A 20,056-nucleotide genomic window follows, 5' to 3' on the forward strand; every position below is an offset into this window, starting at 1 on the left:
GGACCCCCCCCCCCCCCTCCCACCCTCAGAAGCAAAGATTTTTCAAAAATAGCAGATCTACAAGCTCGAGCTTGTAGATCTGATATTTTTCAATAGCTAAAGTATAACATAATCCTTAAAACACTAAAAAGGGTTCCTGTCCAGAATGGGTGAAAGAACACAAGGCCTGTAATTATGGTAGATCCATTACATACAGTATATTGGCATGCCCATATATGGGTATATCAGTTGGATCGGTGGTTGTGGACAACTGGATATTCATATATGGCTATATAGACAATCAGTCGATCAGAAACTCTGGACCACCGCATATCCAAATGACTCAACTGGCGCGCAGTGGCGCGGGCACCTCATTCCCTCGAGTCCTTGCCAATTTACACGCAGTTTGAAGTCGGTCAGTCCCATAGGGCATAGGCTACTAATAGCCTACTATATATATGCACATGACCATATATGTATATTATGGGCATAGCGGTATAGGATCTGTGGCTCTTGACATCCAGGACAGGTGCCTAAATATGGGCTTATCAATTTTGTTTATGGTTATGTCTGAGGCACAGTGATGTGGCCGTTGTCCGCCTGCCCGCCGGCCAGTGCTTCCATTAGATAATTTAAATAAAAACTTATACTTAACGTATTTCATAATATATCATGTTACATTTTGTAAAAGGTTTTGTGATATCTGTAGTCACCAAATAGGTCAATTTACAGTGAAATGCATTATTACACCATAATAATTTACAAAAACAAAAACATACAAAGCTGTTGGTATTAATGTTTATTCACAATGTAGGTTCTTATAAAGATACACTTCTTTCAATAATATATTTAATTGATCAAGGATACTTTTATAAATATAGATTTCATGTGAAAAGTAAAAAATAAAATAAAAAGTCTAGTTAACGTCTGGTTCTCTGAATTGCATTCTTAGGTCCTGCCATGCATTGTTTATTCATTCAGAAGCCATTTACAGAGTATCTTCCTTATGAGACAATAAGCAAAATACTACAAACAATGATATATCATAATCATCATCATCTTGGTGCAGTCTATATAGGCTACAATTGTGATTAGTTTGTACAGGAAAAAAAAGAAAAAGAAATTAAGTCTTTCAATATAGTTTCATTTATAAAAACATTATTCACGTATACTGCGTCATAGACCATCAGTATTCTGTCAGATCAGCGGAACGTTCACAATATGACATGGATGAAGAGGGCCATGATGGCCGCACTGATGAAGCCAGAGATAGGAACTGTAACAAACCAGGCGATAAAGATATTCCTGAACAGACGCCAGTCCACTGCCTTCTTGGACCGCAGCCAGCCCACTGCCACCACAGAGCCAACCTGCATTGAGACATGGCAGCATGGTATGTAAGTCAACGTGTGATTTCAGCTGGTTCATCACTCCAGCTCATACAGGTTGGCCAGAGATATTTCATTATACACGTTAAGACCTGAACCAATTTAGTGTTTTTTTTAATTAATAATAATAATTCTGGCACAGTACACTACCTTGCAGTGAGTTGTGCTGACAGGAAGTCCAATGTTGGAGGCCACCACCACTGTGAGTGCTGACGCCAGCTCAATACTGAATCCACTGGATTGAATAAAACATGTTATTAATTATAGACATGTTTGTAAAGTCAAAAGTATTGCCCTTTTAATAGTGTATTGCTTAATTTTTACTCTGTATAGCCAGCCAGTCTACAAGTTGACAACGTGTCACAACGTAACACGTCATGAGCTTGTAGATCTATTTCCAGCATCCGACAGCATCGTCGCATTCACGAAGGTACAGTAGGCCAACTAAATGTCAGAAAATTGTGTTATGACTGTGGAATGATAAAATAGCACATGAAAGTTGAGGATACTGAATGAAGACGTTGATGATACTGTACATATGTATATGGTATGGTACAGTACCTGGAGGGAGTAATTGGTGTGAGGTCTTTGCCCATAGTCTGGATTACTCGCCGACCCCACACCCAGAGACCAATGGTGATGCCCACTCCACCATACAGAAGCAACCAGATGGGTGTGGGTGCATTGGAGACCACAGAACCACTCTCATATAGTAGCCAGAGAGCCACCAGGGGGCCAATCGCATTGCTGATGGAAAAGAAAGCTTTCATGATACAGTACCCCTTGCCCTCCTTATAGTTGGTTGCATATAATGTTGGTGATCTAAGAATTGAAGCAGTTCCAGACAGTTTTTTTGGGTCATTCTGGATTACACTGCAAAAATCCTGTATGGGACCAGTGATCTTACAGTGTAACATTCCAAATGGCCCAAAATACAAATGAGATTATATGAAATTCACAGAGCAGTGCAGCAATTTTGAATACTATAGCTGCTTTGTACCTGACATCATTCCCTCCATGTGCAAAGGAGCCAAAACATGCCGTGAGTATCTGTAGGAATTGGAACAACAACGTGACCTCTGGTTGGTCAACCTCCAGCTCATCCTCCTCCAGAGCAAGGTCTTTGCCGGCCTCTACTGTTCCGCTCCCATCGTTGACTGGCCCGCCATCGGTCGCTGCTGAGCTGTAACTGCTGTAGCTGCCCACTCTTGGCCTACTCTGCAGCCCACTGTCACTGTCCTTGTACTTGGGGTCCCCCTGGATGCCATAGATGGCCATGGTGTAGGAGGTGTAGCTGTTGTTCCTGCGCATGGACCGCCGCTCCTCTGTGTCACTGTCACCGATGCAGTCCCCAACCTTCGCTATGTGGAGCTTGTGAAGCAAGTCTTTGTAAAGCCCAGAGTCCTTATGTATTGTGTGTGACAGTCCACTGTGGGGATCAGTGATGGTCATGGGGCCAAAAGTGCCATTTAGTGCTATAGAAATAACATCACATAATTAATATTCCACATGTAAAGCTCGCAAAAACAATAATCTATAATGAATTTACATTTGTGAACAACAATATTCGTACATTAGTTTAATACACAAAGGTACTGTTTTTTAAAATTAATTAATTAATCTCACCATTGCCAATATCTAAGTCTTTGGTGTCCATTTCATTGACATCCAAATCAGCATCTTCTGAACCTCCCAGGCTGAAGGCCACCTTCTCAGTGTCTGCTGGAGCAGTCTCAGGTCCAGGGTCACTGGGTTTGGATGGCTGCACTTCTTTGGGTGGGTTGGTTGAGTTCTTCTCCATCAGTGGAGTTTCACAGGGATTAGCAGCCATTTTCCCTGTTGTAAAAACTAGTGTAAACTAAAGCTCCAGCCACCAAACAGCAAGATGCAGGGAAGCAATGATGAGGCCAATTTATTTGTGCATGAATATTAACACAGCAAAATCCGGAGCGTCAATTTAAAGCGACACTTCATATTTTAATTTGTACACAATTTCAGGTTTGTCAGATTGTAATTGCAAATGTATTGTTGGTTACTACAATGACTTTCAAGTGAATACTACCAGTAAGACGCGGGAAGCGAACGCAGCTCGTACATATTTGGGTTTTTTTTAAGATTTATTTTTAAGTTATTATTTATTTAAGTTAAGTTATTTTTAAGTTACCATAACCATATAAGGAGTCCCCAAAGCAGCTATACGTCCAAATATGGAGTGTGTTGCATAAATCACAAACAAATCACTCAGCTCCATATATGGGCACAAAGGGGGGACACACGGACACACGCACAGACATGATCTGCTAGGTCTCATTGCGAACGCAGTGATTGCGAACGCAGTGAGCACTTACTATGAGACCTAGCAGATCATGTCTGTCTGTGTGTGTGTCTGTGTGTCTGTCTGTCTGTCTGTCCCGCTATCCAAATATTGAGTGTGTTGCATCAGCAATCACTCAGCTCCATGTATGGGCACAAAAGGGGCCAGGTCCACTCAGCTCCATATATGGGCACAAAAGGGGCCAGTGATTTGTTTGTTGTGGACCTGGCCCCTTTTGTGCCCATATATGGACACCATTTATTCTAATTGTTATTGCAATTTACGATCTGCGTTCGCTTCCCGCGTTCGCGCGTCTTACTCGTAGTAAGTGCTCACTGCGTTCGCAATAATTTCAGAGATTAACATTTTTTTCACCTTGAATTGCCAAACTGCCACCAAATAAACACACATTTTGCTAAATTATCACATGAAGTTTCACTAGGTAGTGCAAATAACTTTCTCCAATAAGATTTTAAAAGGAAAAAAGCTTGTTAACTCACGTTTGATCTTGTTTTTGAGGCGCGGACAGACTATAAACCACACGAACACAGCTGTGACAGCAGCAAAACCCAACGAAATGCACAATGTACCCCACCATGGCACTCTGTCAAAACCCAGCACTAGGTACAGAGAAGGGCAACAACATGAGAGAGTACACCATCTCAAACAAGAAGGGACAAAAAAAAACATGTTTCTAATTAATCCATAAACAATATTGCCTGGTGTTCTTTTAGTAGTAAAAAGAAAGAAATTAATAACTTTCATAACTTATTCAAGACATCAAGGAACATGTGATGGAACTCCTTTTCACCGTCTCGTGAGTGGTGATCACATGATTTGTCGGAGGTTATGCAAAAAGTCTCAACTGCCAGTTCTGAACTTTTAGTATGGCTGCCATGCAGTGCCCGACTGTATCAATGTGATACAATGCCTCACTCTCTTTATCTCCTTTATGCAGCGAGACATTGCAGCACAATGATAATTTGGAGTACACGTACTAGTTTCAGTTAAGTACAGTTCTAGTATCTAGTCAATTTAGGCTTTAGATCTAGTACATATAATTGCAAAATATATTGTTGTGTGGTTATTATTCAGATTAGGTAACATTTTGTTTTAACTGGTTGACTTGGTAGTGAGTAGTGACAATTAATGTTTCATGACAGGGACAATTTACTTACATGGCACTAATTAAATAAAGATTTATGATTGAAGTCAGTCCATCAGCAAAGGTTTGTGGTCCTTTCCTATGGAGGTGAATCCTGAGAAGATGACTTAATCCTCAATATTTTAGGGACAACTTACCCTTTTTTCCATGTAGACAATGACACAATAATTACCAACACAGGGCCAAACGGGGGGATATTATGGCCAAAGAAAATAGCCATTAACAAGACTTATTTCAGTGAGGCCTGGCCCTCAACAGAGATGGAACACTGTATCAAGAATTTAAGGGTTCACTAATGTATGAAACCAATGAGGTATAATGAGTTTTCTGAATGACTATTTCAGCTTGAGGAAGTTAGAATGTGGTTTGAATGTGTGAGTGCAAAAATGTGTTGTAGAGAGATAGTTCTAGCAGGGGGTGTAATGGTGTGCATTATTCCTTGACCCATACACACACCGGCCTGCAGCCTTCAGTGAAGGGCCCAGGCCAGTTGACTTCTTGAAAAGTTCAATCCTGCAAATGAAACAAAAAGGAGCGGAAATTGTCCATTTAATGCCCATATTTTCTCAGATCAATTCATTCAGTTTTAGTCTATCTTTTTATTTTTTACTTGAATGCGTATTCTTTATTTAGTGTTTTTAATCAGTGTCTGTTTTTTTCTATACATATCTTATTGTATTTGTATTGTTTTTTTAATATCTTTGTAACTGTAAACATAAAAACAAATATGTTTTTACTTTTTTCTCATGTTTCCCAAGTGGAAAACTTATTTTTGACAAAATAAATGATGTCAAGGTTGAAATATTAATGAAATATTTCATATTTTTGTCACCTGCTTTTGTCATAAGATGATAGTCATCAACAATAGTGGGAAGAGCACTCCATTGAGTCTGCAGCAACACATCTATTCAGACTTCATGCCAGGCAAACTCTTGCTCCAGGGATTTCAATGGCTGCTGTAGTGCAGTGCAGTGAGAGAGTGCTTCCGGAGAACCAGGGGTGTAGAGTGTGTGTATGACATACGCCTGTCTTTGTACTCACTTGGAGCTCCTGTGTACATGATGGAGAACAGGTTGATGCCCATGGTGACAGCATAGAATATAGGAAGAGCTCTGAGGCCATTGGGCACCGGGTCATCCTGTGGAAGTTATGGAGTGACTGAGACAAGGATCTGCACACAGTAGAGAACTCAGTATACTGTATAGACAACATTGACTCTTACTTTGTTCAGGATGAATTTGCGAACAAAATAGAAGAGAATTCCTGACATGATTCCAGACAGCAGGGGTGAAAGAAACCAGGATGCAACTGTTTGAAAATGGAAATAATTCAGACTATTATATCCAGCTTTTAATTGTACAATGCCAACCTGATATTATTTTTTAAATAATGTTCCAAGCCATGGGAAAAACCAACAGTAATTACCAATGCGGAGCAGCTCCATCCATTTGATCCCCTGGTAACTTCTAGCTACCATGGAGTAACCGATTGTAGCTCCGACAATACAGTGGGTTCCAGAAATGGGAAGCTTCAGAAAAGAAGCCACAAGCTGCCACACAGCAGAACCTGAAGCACAAAAAATGACAACGTATAGCCTCACTTTGTCCCACAAGATGATTATGAAAATGACCTGATCAAACGTACATTATCCATTTTTTTTGTAAGGACTGTAAACAAAACATCTTTATAACAATGATCTGCCCAAGTCTTTGAGAATGAGACAGAATGAGAAAATCTTAGGAAGTTGCATTATGACAAGCTCCAATTGGAGGTGCAGGACCTTGCTGAAGGTAACTATGACTATGGAGGGAGAACATGGTACAGTAGTTTTGTTCACGTCCACCACACAATTACTATAGTAACTTGTGGATTCTGACAAGTCGACAATAACCTACCAAAGAAGAAGATCAATCACTTACCGAACATGGCACTTATGGATCCAGCCATTAGCACATGTTCAGAGCCATTGTACATTCTGACGTCGATTATTCCCGAGCGGATGGTCTCACTGACTTTGGCTCCCAGGAGAATGGAGCCCACGGTCTCAAACACAGTGGCAAGGATGCAGGCCTGGCGCAGCGTCACCACACCAGAGCCCACCGCTGTGCCAAATGAGTTGGCCACATCATTGGCTCCCACAGAGAAGGCCAGGATAAAGGCTATGATGAAGCCCACCACTAAAAGCCACAAGTAGCTTGACATGTCAGCTTGGTAAGCCACAGCCATGGTGGTGGAAGCGATGGTAGCTAAAGTAGTAGTATCCATTGTTAGGCTACTTCTGAAAAAATGTCTTTCAGCCAATTTCAGTATAGCTTGACAGTGATTTATGAGGTAGTGTGTGTATAAATTATACTCTTTCTAGTAAAAAGCTGAACTTGATTATGCTATCTAGGTATACAGGGGTTGTCTGAAGGCATCATTATAAAATGACATGATATAGATAGAGGAACTTCAGCCATTGTGAGTCAGCCTTTGATGATAGATGCTGCAAAAAAGAACATATATTAGGTAGTTAAGAATAGAGCTTGAAACAAAGAATAGTAATGTTAGACTTGATTATAAATGAACATGAGCAAACTTGTTGGATTTAGACCTGCCTTAATCCAACAAGGCAATGAAGGCATGGAAAATGACCAAAATGTTCAAAACTGATTTAATCAAAATTAAATTTAACAAAAACAGCAATTAAATGCGTGGTGGCACTGGCACACCGTGGCAGGCAGCCCTAAATTAGAATTGTGCAATTAGAGCCCTGAAATGCTTTGCATAATAAAATCACAAAGCCACTTAAAACTTCAAAGAACGAACGAACCATAATGCGGAGAGGGCGATTAATTGGCCTATTCAGTCTTGTCTTTGGTCACGAACTCTGTAAATCTTCTTAGCTTTGGCAATGCGCTTGCATTGCATAATTGAAAAGTGTTTGATTTTTCTTTTTGTGTAAACAGGCAGCCATCCGCGCATCAGCAAGTTACGACGACAAATAGGTAGGCCTACGCTACATAACAACTTAGTGATGAATGGGAGTAAAAATATACTAACTGATAGACTACTAGTACTCACTTGCAAGTCCACAGTGAAAGTTTTCTTTCGGTGTGATATGGGTCCACTGCACGCCGCTTTCTATCTGTAGCTAGAGAGAGTGCACGCCTCTGTCTGTGAGCAAAGTCGACAGATGTTTCAGTGTGGCAAGTGCGTCAGACTCATTCGCTTTAAGGCTGCTGCTTAGAGGTTGGAGCTGTACAGGAGGTTATATATTCCCTGGGTTGGTTGGAGGAGGGTTTACATGGGATATGTAACGCCCTTCCAGTTCAACCACGAGACCATTGCTGCCGCTAATATTTAGCTTATTGTCTGTTGACAGAAAATAAAATTACAGTTTTCATTTGCGTTCCTCAAACAAGAGGATTTTGTCAGCTTGCCTCTGGGGACAAACAACTCCAAAAAGTGGGGTTGTTTTCATTTGTGGTTTAATGCCACATTTTAGGCTACATTTACCTAAATATTACATAACTCAGTAAACTCTCTCTTTCTCCTCTCTGTTAGAAATAAACTCAGTAGGCCTACAGTAAGTATGACTGGAAATGTTGCATGCAACATGGAAGCTACAGACTGTTATGGGAATCTCACAGTGGGGTTTGAGAACTTGTAACCCAAGATCCAAAACGGTTAATGATCAATCTTCTATTTAATATTAGTTAGTTGCTTTGTTACATGAAATTCCACTAAAGTGTCTGAACATATATGAGTCAGCAGATGTTGCCATGTGCTGAAATGCTACACTGCACCCAAAACTGCTGATGGGTTCCTGTTCATTACTTATTATTTAGTAAAGCTATATGTACAGTAGTATTGGTGGTGGTTGGAATCTATGAGATCTAACAAGTTAGTCTTTAAATTGCCCTCCTGGAACATACTGACCTTTCATTTTGACCTGGTGGACAGGCCCATATAGAGATGACTCATAGATCTGTTCTATTAGATTTAATCATTTAAATTACCCCAAAGATTGGGTGTATCCCATGAAAAGTACAAGAAAAGAAAATAATATTAACATCATATCAAATGTGCTTTAGTGGATGTCAAATTCTCTATTTGATATGCTTGTTGAAATTATGTTTAGTTTGAGGCCATGTCTAATGAAATGAAATTAATGTTTATCTAGGAGTTGTCTTTGTCATGTTTGTCTAGGAGTCTCATGTTGATGACAGCATATTGAAAGATGACACAGGCTCACTATACCTCAAGGCGATAAACTGTCACTCAATTAAATTGTTTTTGATAGAATAGTAATCCATGTTAAAAACAATTGCAATTGAAATGAAGAAAAAAGGAATAGCATATTAAAGTGCCTTTTTCACTGCAATACCACATTGCTGGTTAAATATTAACTTAAATTGGCAGCAGGCTCTCCAAGTGTCATTTCCACGTTGCGATCCTTATGGTTAAGTATTGTCATGATGACTCATGTGCCTGTTCCTAGATGAATGTAACGGGCACAGTAGGCCTATATGCTGGAGTGAGAGGTGTGACAGGTGTCATGAGGGCACATGAGACTGTAGGCATTAGAGGATCATAATAAAAATATGTATTTGGGATAAATAGATCCATCTGTAGGCAGACAGACCGGTTTAAAATGTGAATTTCCTTTGGGTGTACGTAGCTTAGTGGTAATCAGTTGGTCACTGGTTCTTCTCCTGGCTAAGTGTCCCTGAGTGGTGTAGTGGAGGGGGGGGGGGGGGTGCAGGGGAGCGATGCTATTTAGCTAATAGGCACACTCACAAGGCGATGCGTAGAGATTTTGTTGAAATTTTGGCTAAAAGATTTGGTGTAGAGCTCTGTCTACTGCTGAACAAAGAGCTGGTGATCGACGCCAAGACGGAGCAAGAGGACGACCCCCTCTCACCTCTAGAACCCAATTACACAACTGTCTCAACTCCATGTCAGCTAATGTCACACTGGTATAGCCTAACATTTGGGTGTACTACTGGACTCTGACCTCTGTGTTGAGGCCCAGGTAAAATCTATGGTTCGCGCCAGAGTAATATAGTAAGAGAGTGGTGACATGCTTTGATCTCGCCGCAAAGCGGGTACATATGGGCGATAGTTCAAAACATTGCTCCTATGGCTGGAACTATTCCATTGATATGGAATGAGCACTTCCGCATTCCATTGTTACAATGAGAGTCAACGGGAGTGTCATTACTCTCTTACTAGATTACTCTGGTTCACACATACTTTTTCCATTTAAGAAACATTCACAGAATCTGCCCAGTCCTTTCCACCCCAAACCTTCACAAAGTTGTCAATGCTGGTCTACTGTAATGTCCTCTATTCAACACTCAGCAAGGGATCCTCACACCGCCTGCAGTTGGTACAGAACGTGGCTGCCAGACTAATTACTGGGACTAGGATCTGGAATCTGGAATAGATTTTAACATTTTATTGTTAACCCCATGTGCCAGTTTGTCACCTGAGCCCCTCTGATTTAGCCCTGCTAGAGGTCCCTAAGACTAAGTTGGTGACCAAGCTGGGTGACAGGGCTTTTTCAGGCACGGCCCCCAGACTCTGGAACAGCCTCCCATTGGATTTCAGGTTTGCTAGCTCCATACCATTTTAAAATTGAAAGTTTATGATTTATGATTCACTTTGGTTTGGTTTTATGTTGTTAAGTACTTTGTGATTTTGTCTGAAAAGGTGCTATATAAGGCCTTGTAGCCTGAATACAAGAAAGGTAGTGCCCACCTTTCTTGTATTCTTCAGGCTACAAGGCCCAACTTTGAGAAAGTGAGCTACAGGCCACGAACAAGCTGCTCTCCAGGCACTTGCCTTTATTGATAGATCACAGAAGGTTGACAGGAAACAGGGAGAGAGATGGGGGAAGACACAGCAAAGGTTGTCAGGGACGCGCAGTGACACCAGAATCATCTTTGATTGACATGCACACACACACACACACACACACAAACACACACACACACACACACACACACACACACACACACACACACACACACACACACACACACACACACACACACACACACACACACACACACACACACACACACACACACACACACACACACACACACGCACGCTCTCACTATATGCATGCTCTCTCGACCCTGTGCAGAGTGCAGACACAGGCTCTCTCACTATATGCTCTCTCAACCCAACCCTTTTCTCTCTTCCCAATTGTACACCCCAAAGGGGGATCCTAATGTTTTCTTGTGTAGGGAAAGAAAGAAAGAAAGATGTTTTGCGACTGTACATTTTTTTGTGTTAGCACCTTGCTCCTGTTCTGAGGAATAACAAGTTATTCAACACTTGGTTGAATACCAATAAACTGACATGAGCTAATAATAATGCTTCATATTCAGACAAATATATCAAGTAGGTTATTAAGAGGCACTTGTGAAGTTGTGACCATGCAAAATTGTCTGTGCGCTGCCTTTGAAAAAACAAAACAGGTATGGTACTATAATAGAGAGCACTGGAGTAAATAGAAACCACTGTTTGTGTTGTGCAAAACCATTATCCTCTTTGACACATATTCAATCACAATCATCCCATGTAATCATCTACTTTTAAGATTAGAAGATGTATTTTTGTTAAATACCAAATCTTCTGTTTTGTTTATAGTTGAATATAGATGTTGATCTGTTTATTTACAGTCCAGGTATAGCACAGAAAAGTTCCCAGAAAGCTTGGCCAATTTCTGTTGAGATGCCTATACCTAATTACTACTCCTAGACTAAAAGTGAGATAAATGTTGTTTTCCCTTAATGTTGGAGGCACTGATTTGTAAATACACCGACTTTTGAAGAATAAAGTGCTTTGTGTTCTTCAGAAGCATGAGAAAATGTTTTTGCTAAAATTCACATACCGGTAAGCTGGTGTTTTATTCACAACTTTATGAAACCTCACAACTCACTTGCACATATTGGGCAACAGTGCCCTCTGCTGTGATTGACAGAATTGAGTTGCAATGCTATAAATTTGTCAAAACAATTAGACAACATTTTTTAGCAGAAATACTATTTAGCAGACCTTTATGATTTATTTGACATTGATTGACCCAGTAAGGTCAGGTGTTGAATAATTTGATTTGATCTTAATCTTAGCCTTTCATTAGACCAAAACCTCCTATACAAGGATTCTCTTCTATAATTACATTGATTAAGCTTGAGGGTAAAATCACAAGATGTGTAGCTACACTAACTCATTCTCATATATTCCCTCTGCCTCACCAAAACACAACAAAATACAATTCAAAACAGCAATCCTGTTTGTCATTCATCTTGCAACAGTAACCACTTTCAATGTTGTGTTTTTATGTTGTTGTTTTTTTTACTGGAGACGTAGATACTTATCGATAGATATATATTATGGTAAGTCTAGGTAAAACTTGAGGACACCAGATAAAAGGCCAAAAAAAGCTTGAATTTGCATTCTGTGTGGATGCGACTTAACGCTTAAGAATATTAATAAGCTTAATGCTTAACACTTCACATTTACCAGTTGACACATGACTTCCTTTTAGTGCCCAGTCTTCTCACTCTTAGAGCCCAGTTTACTTGTGACCACTTTGTTTTAGTCCCAGAACTCACTCTGCTTTAATGCCCAGTTTCTCCTGTGCCCATTTTGTTTTGGTGCCCACTTCTAATGTAATACAAACCCATTTTACCAAGATCACTCCCTGTAAACACTTTACCTAAGGGCCTCTAGATGGCATCAATGCCCCTGTTCAGGTTACACCTACTAAAGAATGTATACAGCAAGTGGAAATACCAGTTTCAGCACTGCACAAGCAAATAATCAGCAATATTCATAAAACATTTGAATATTCTGTCCTTGTAGATCTCCTGTCATAGTTAATGGTTTAACTGCTTAATGTGTGCTACATGTTGATGAGATGTGCATTATCATTGGGTTAATGCAGAAGCCTCAACCATCACTAAATGATCGAGCCAATGCCAATGTTGAATTAATACTGTGGCGACGACTAGCATCAAAGATTTCCCAGGAGTTCTGTGAAGTTTTCTTAAATTGATAAAGTTGTTAGGGCTTTCAGGTTATTTCCCAGTGCTTACTGACATATTGAAAAAAGGAAAAAAACACATCATGATTTAAAAGGCCTTGCCTCTGGAAAATGTTTAAACACTGTCTATGATTTTAAAAGTTAGGCAAGATAGAACATGCAAATAAGCAAGCAAAGAGCACAATCGGTTCTCATGCTCAGGCCTATATTAGCCCTACCCTTACCTCCCCACTTCCCTCCCTCCTACCCCTTGCCAAACAGGATCTGTAGGATCGCACATAGTCCTTTTCTCAGGAGACAGGAATGTCAAAGCAGAAGCCCTGGTGCCTGCTGGGACATGAACTCCACATTCCCTGAGTCCTCCAGGGGGGAAAAAACCCAGCAGAGTTGCTCACCTTTCCTTCATTTACGATGAGTCTCTGCGTGTTCGTCATGTAGACGTGGGTGCCGGATGTGTAGCCGACACTCTTGACTCACTGCTAGAATTAGTTTGTCTGGGAAAAACTACCCTGCCCCTTTGCCAGACAGATGTCCATATGAGCTCATGATTTTTATGTTTGAGCCGCACTTTGTTTATTTTGACTACCTGACCTACTACAGTGAGCTACGTAGGCTACTTGTCTGGTTCCAAAGAAATAAATTCATTAAGAATTCAAACGGAAATGGCTAAATTGTGTGGGTCTTACCAAAAGTATGCTACATTGTATTTTGTAATCTATAGTTAACACATTTAAAAAATAAATAATAATAATATAAATGACAATATACAATGGTTGTTTGACAGTGGCAAAGACAATCTTTTAATGATATCCGGTCAAATTCAAAGCTTTCATAAAGGGTTTCAGTAAAGGCTCATACATAGTCTGGATTTTCGGTGGTGGGGTGACCACCGAACTACAACATAACGTCACGAGCCGCGGTAAAGAGCAAACCACCGCTCCAGCCCTTCTCTCTGTTTTTACTCACCACCGCTCAACGTTATTTCAGCTCCGGTGGTCAGCTCACCACCGGAACGGTGGTCACCTCACCACCGTAAATCCAGACTATGAATAGGCCTTAAGTCTTTGCAGTTCATCAGCACACTAGTACAGCAGATAGGCTATCCAAAGTATCCATTTAGACTGGATTGGAATTAGCTGCATTACAATATAAATATAGTACAATGATGTGGCGGCTTTTGCTGAAATGAATGACACAAAATGTAAGAAATGTAAAGGATTATCTGGTCGATTTTCTCATCATCCCATATAACCATTGGTTTCAGGTACAAACACTACTTACAAGCAGAGTATAGAAATGAAACAAAACAGACACCCCAAGATATGCTACATTTGTTTGCACCAGTGACTCTACAATGAATGCCATAACCGGTCCAATTCAACAGTCAGAGTCCTGCAACTATTAGACATCTCTGTGCTTTCTTGGCACTTTCACTTTTCTTTGAAAAGCAGTTGCACTCAGTGAAATGTTAAAAAGTCCCAAAGTCTGTTTTTACCCCACAAGGGTGCGGTAGGCGATGAGAGGTCATCTCTGCTTTAATTAATTGACCAGCGACTTGAGGTTGGCGTTGAAGTGCTCGAGGACTCTTTATGGGTTTGATTTGGACTCTGGCTGTAGCTAGGAGGAGAGTGAGTAACGCTTGGACTGCTGGGTGGCGTGGAGGCGGACGAGGAGCAGGAGGACGACTTAGATTTAATCTGCAGCCATTTGTCTCCCAAGGCCTTGGCAAAGTGGTCGTCCACAGACACACTGATGGACAGCTGCTGGGAGCGGCTGGCTCTCTGGTAACTTGCCCCTAGGCTCCTCTGGAAGTGCTCGTCAACCACATGGTCATAGTTGCTCTTTGAAATCACTGGGGGAAAGAAGGGATCCATGACAAAAGTCAATACACACCTTAGTGAAGACCACAGACTTGTGTAATCAGCAACGCTATGCATTATTGCACAGTGAAATCCTCAGTGATAGTTTAACCATTTGTAACTCTGAGAATGTACAAATGTACTTTTGTACACACTCTCAGAGTTAAATGAACACTCAGCTTTGACAGTGTTCTGTTAATATTCATTGAGGGGTTAGTTCATTGATAGACTATTGTACTGACCTGATGAGTGGCTGCTGCTGACCTCACATCTGGAGGCAGGGTTTCTTATTGAGGAGACGCAGGTGATCACAGAGGGGCGCATCTATAAAAGCAACAGATGTTTGATCAGACAGGCATGAATATGAGAAATTCTTACACCATTATTGTTTCACTTCTATGTTTTGAGCGGTACCTATACCGCATGTGTGTGTGACTGTGTGTGTGTGTGTGTGTGTGTGTGTGTGCGCGCTGGCAGCTGTATTGCATCGGTGTTGTTGAGCAGCCTCGATCAGTTCCCGCTCAGTTCACACAGGCGTGATTTAATTTCTATCCTACCTACACAGTCAAAACCTGTTAATTTAGAGTTACAATGAACACTGCGGATTGTAGAGTGTACACTGATGTTTCAAGCCATTTTCAAATGTTCAACATAATTCAGTATAGACTGAATCCTGCTGTTTCCATAATATTGTGCACTTGTGCAGAGTTGTTGTAAAGTTCAATGTGAAAAGTGAGTGATTTCAAAACTGATTAAACAGGTTGGTTCTGCTAATGAGCATCTGATCACTCCCACTGTGGTGGCAATAAACAGGTCACAGAGAGAGCCGTTTGTTTGCTCTTGCTGAACACATTCTTCCCACCATTGCTCACATTTTCTTCCCGAATCCGGCTGGATTGCATAGCTTGGGCAAGCAAGGGCCTGTCTGCAGCTATCGGGAATAGAATGCCGGAGCAGTTGGATTCACCATCTACACAGATGGGAGAGATACAAATGCCCTGGCTGCCTGGAGCTACACAGAGACAAGTACAATACAGTACCCACCATTCCTGGGTTACAAAGACCCAGTTATGCTTAATCTCTTACAGAACCACATTCTCTCGAAGGCATGAACATCACTTAGCTATAGTTCCTCCTGTCAAAATGTTACCTGGATTTGACTGGCAGGGGTGCTGTTGGTCTTCTCGTCTGTGTTCGCTGGTTCCTTTCTGGGTTTCTTGATGAGGTCAAGAGGTTCATCCATGACTGGTGCATAGTACATATGGCTGGGCAGAGGGCTGGTGGGGCTGGGCGTAGGGCTCCAGGTGGACGTAGGGCTCTGTGGAACACTGAACACAGCTGGTGTTGGCGCTGATCTCTGGAGGCCTCGTCCCCTGCTTCTGCTCAGCGCCCTCTCTCGCCTGTAACACAAGCACTCATTGTAATACCCCTTAAAAAACTAGTCTATTCATATTAGCAATTTGGTTTGTTTAGGATTATGAACCGATTTAACAATTGTAAATAAACAGGACAGGTTTCACCCACCTTTCCTCCAAGGTGAGGGCTCTCTCATGGCTGCGCTTGCGTTTGATGGGGTACACGGCTGGGACTCGCACCCGCTCATTAGTCATATGTCTGTATCTGTCTTCACTTCTGAGGTTGGGCTGACCTGGGGAAATGGTCACAAAGTTAGAATGGTTTCAAGAAAGCATGGTGCATTACACTGGATCCAAGAAGTTGGGTAAAATGACTGGCCGGCCAAATATGCCTATACTGGTGCAGCTGAGGTCAGTGAAGCCATATTGGGGCCAATCCGCTAGCTGTTTTTATCCATGACATTTACCCACATGACTAATATTCGTGGGAAAACATTCTGTCACCGTTAATTGTAAACTCCGTTAAGTGGTGAAACTAGAACAACCTGATGGGTGAGTATTACAACACTACACAGCTGATCCGTTGTAACGGTAAATGTTGTTATTCTACATAGTGTTAGCGTTCATGCATGCATAGTGAAGTGAGTGTGATGATCATCTGATTCAATACAACAGGGTCCCAAAAAGTGTGTCAGCTGTTTCCTTCATTTACATGTGTTTTTGAGAGAAGAACCAAGATGAATACACAAGTTAAATCTTTAGTGACACAAGCTGAAACACAATAGCAGGTGATTATGATAATGTCCTTCATGTTTTATAATGGGGCATAAAGGTCTATGAAATGGTCTTTAAATGCCATAGACCAGCATAGTGTGAGATCTATGCATTTATTTAATTGCATGTTAATTTCACGTTCAATTTGTACGTGTTATTTGCGCCATATAATTATATAGAAATCCAAATCGATTCTGATTCGAGGTCATCCTGCTGTCCATTACTGTTATTGTTTGTACAATCGATAAGTGTAGGATACTTCATAACAGCCATTATAAGTACTTGATGCAAATGGCATAGAAACACAGCTGTAGCCCAGTCTTGTATTGTATGCATATACTATACAGTATAGTATTTCTCCACTAACGTGAGGGGGAAATGACCACACACAACAGGATATGATATGCTGCTGATGGTCAATGATTCTCAACTGTATTCATATTAACCTCACAGTGCATAAAAGAACATGCTTACTCTCACCCATGCTATGTTCAACTAAAACAATGGGTGATTGTCTATTCACGTTGTACATATGCATCCTATTCCACAGTACTCTTTGAATCCACATTCTCTATGGGCCAAACACTCCAGTGCTTATGACCTGTTCCCTCACACACACACACACACACACACACACACACACGCACACACACCCACACACACACACACACACACACACACACACACACACACACACACACACACACACACACACACACACACACACACACACACACACACACACACACAGTACCATTGTGGAGGGGGGGGCAGGTAAACCACACCTATGCTGATTTTCTAATGCCTCGGGCATGGTAATTTTTTTTCCCCATTAGTAGAGGGAACATGTGGCCATGCCCTCTACTCTATGGCTTTTTAACATAATTATCTATATGCATACAAGCTAAAATGTAGCAAGCTGAAGGAGTTTTAAAAACACAATGACCTTATGAATTATTTTACAGAAAATTGTATGAAAAGCTGTAAACTGTTTGTTTCTGAAGCGCAAATGTGTAGAAATGTTTTAGAAAGCACACCATACAGTAGTTCCAATTCACCTTAATGGTGTGTGCTGTGTGACTATACTGTAATATATGCTTAATGGTAAACAATTGTCATAATCCTATTTGAGTTTCACATTATGCTATTTACACAAAAACAATGTAATACATGCACATAAAATGTTTTACTTTAGCACAAGTCACACTGTCAGTCCCATTATTATATTATATACATCAGATATAGCCATTATGATGTAGCACACATTATATAGAAATATACAGTCAAGTTAGATCCTTTGATCAAGGTTACAGGTCTTACTGTGGTTAAGATAAATAAGTAAAAAAGAAGAAGCCAATACATACCTTCTAAAATGTAGACTTTGAAGCCACTGCTCATCCGAGTTATGTAGTGAAAGTTTGCCACAGCCATGGCTCCGTGTGTTTGTGAATGTGAATAAAGTCAAGTACAGAAAAACACCTTCACTGCTGTGGCTTTACAGGACACAATGAGCCTCAGTTAGGGACTGCACTGTGGAAAGGTAATGAAATGCTGGGACTGAGCTCAGCCAGGTAACGTATCAGGTATAAAGGTGCTATGGCTTCCTTGTGAGTCTTTCCCTGCTGTCATCAGATTGGCTGCTCCTCAGAACCAATGAAAAGCTCCCCCTTTCATCCGTGTTGTTGTTATTATGCTGCAGGTAGACGGTGATCACAGGTATTTCAAGAAGAGGTAGAAAAGAAACTGCAGTTCAACCAATTCATAAATGTTGTAGTACCACCATAACACCGACTTTATGACTTGACCTTGACCAATATTTGCCAAAGTTAGAGTGTTATTGTCACAGACCACATTTTTGTATAATTTATTATAATTTACTACAACAACTCCTGCACAGTAGACAATATTTTTGATTGATTGGTTGAATATGAACAGTTTTTACAGAGGTACGGTTTACAATGAGTGTTAAAAGCCCTATGGGCTTGTTTCCATTGTGGCCCTGTGTATTCAATTAATTAAGTTTGCATGGACTAAAAATGGACTGAGATGTTACTGTGTGGTCAGAATTCTGCTTGTTCCTTAATTTTGGAGATTTATCCTTGAACTATAGAGAAATTTAAGTGTGCCTTTTGTCTCCCTTCAAGGGAGTCAGCACCTGTCCCCTGCCCCTCCTTCCCAACTAATCTACAATCTCACCAAACTGCATTTTTTCGAGCACTTAGCCCACCGGAGCTCCAGTCATTCCACTGACCTGCCTCTACACGCACACAGCTGTACTGTGAGCCAGCCTCATCAGTAATCCAAAGGCTTTTGTTGATAGCCAGACAAAGAGTCCTAAGTCTTGAAAATGCCGCAGCCATGAGAACAATCTTGCCTGAGCATGCTGAGGACTCTGGACACACGCACACCGGCACACGCATACGTGCACACACACACACACACACACACACACACACACACACACACACACACACACACACACACACACACACACACACACACACACACACACACACACAAAGGTGGGACACAGGTGGGAGGAAAATAAACTGATGATGTTGGATCTGTGATCAATACATTTGTGATGAATTTGTGAAACCATCTTTATAAACACATCTGCTATAAATCCATACACAAACACTACCTCAGCACTGCATACAATTTGATGAGTCCCTTTTCTTTCCATTTTGGATTAATTATGCCTATTTTACAATAACAACTGCGAGATATAATTTTGCTATGCGGAAAGACTGGTGTAGCACTGGCACAGCACAAGAAAATAAAGATCTGGCTGGCATGGCATGAGAGCACTTACACTTGGACAAATTACACAGAGTCAAGCTCAGCAGTGCCTCCTTGGGGCGTAAATTGCACTGACAAGCTTGACATTGATAATGAGTTTTCAGTTCAATTCAGTTTATTTTCAGCTTTGGACAAAAAAAACAATACTGTTTATACGGTACAATATTGCTAATACGATAGGCTATGTATTGTTCGTTTTTTTGTCCAAAGCTGAAAATACAGCGTATGCAATTTATGAACAATGAACACCACAATCCAGTCCATGGTGCAGGTCCATTTGACATTATAGAGAGTCCAAGATGCCCGAGACAGGGGGAAGCTAAATGCTTATCGAGCCATACCCCTGACTCAGATTGTATCGATAGGCCTAGATTCA

At 41.0% G+C, this 20,056-nt stretch overlaps 2 protein-coding genes across 2 annotated transcripts; both read right to left on the minus strand.

The window, feature by feature from the left end:
- Nucleotides 1-763: 763 nt before the first annotated feature.
- slc20a1a (solute carrier family 20 member 1a) lies at nt 764-8,087 on the minus strand. Its single transcript, XM_080765568.1, has 11 exons — nt 7,910-8,087; nt 6,766-7,331; nt 6,272-6,412; nt 6,069-6,154; nt 5,888-5,984; nt 4,182-4,301; nt 2,994-3,203; nt 2,368-2,842; nt 1,929-2,114; nt 1,518-1,602; nt 764-1,349 (listed from the first exon to the last, which is right to left on the minus strand). Exons 2-11 carry the CDS (start codon nt 7,109-7,111, stop codon nt 1,194-1,196), a joined length of 1,902 nt encoding a protein of 633 aa, XP_080621694.1. The 5' UTR covers nt 7,112-7,331; nt 7,910-8,087; the 3' UTR covers nt 764-1,193.
- Nucleotides 8,088-13,679: 5,592 nt separating this feature from the next.
- On the minus strand, nt 13,680-18,435 carry vgll4l (vestigial like 4 like). Its single transcript, XM_080765039.1, has 5 exons — nt 18,243-18,435; nt 16,274-16,397; nt 15,900-16,149; nt 14,992-15,073; nt 13,680-14,742 (listed from the first exon to the last, which is right to left on the minus strand). Exons 1-5 carry the CDS (start codon nt 18,307-18,309, stop codon nt 14,426-14,428), a joined length of 840 nt encoding a protein of 279 aa, XP_080621165.1. The 5' UTR covers nt 18,310-18,435; the 3' UTR covers nt 13,680-14,425.
- Between the last annotated feature and the right edge of the window lie 1,621 nt (nt 18,436-20,056).

This window comes from Protomyctophum bolini (assembly GCF_963924005.1).
Source record: "Protomyctophum bolini genome assembly, chromosome: 6".
In the NCBI taxonomy this organism is placed as follows: Eukaryota; Metazoa; Chordata; class Actinopteri; order Myctophiformes; family Myctophidae; genus Protomyctophum; species Protomyctophum bolini.

Excerpts from the sequence above, each read along its gene's own strand:
- slc20a1a (XM_080765568.1), bottom strand. The coding sequence starts at position 7,111 with ATGGATACTACTACTTTAGCTACCATCGCTTCCACCACCATGGCTGTG. Across the intron at positions 6,413-6,765 it reads ATCCATAAGTGCCATGTTCG|GTTCTGCTGTGTGGCAGCTT; the intron begins GTAAGTGATTGA and ends TTTGTGCTTCAG. Across the intron at positions 2,115-2,367 it reads CATGGAGGGAATGATGTCAG|CAATGCGATTGGCCCCCTGG; the intron begins GTACAAAGCAGC and ends CTTTTCCATCAG.
- vgll4l (XM_080765039.1), bottom strand. The coding sequence starts at position 18,309 with ATGGCTGTGGCAAACTTTCACTACATAACTCGGATGAGCAGTGGCTTC. Across the intron at positions 16,150-16,273 it reads GCCCTCACCTTGGAGGAAAG|GCGAGAGAGGGCGCTGAGCA; the intron begins GTGGGTGAAACC and ends CTTGTGTTACAG. Across the intron at positions 15,074-15,899 it reads CCCCTGCCAGTCAAATCCAG|ATGCGCCCCTCTGTGATCAC; the intron begins GTAACATTTTGA and ends TTGCTTTTATAG.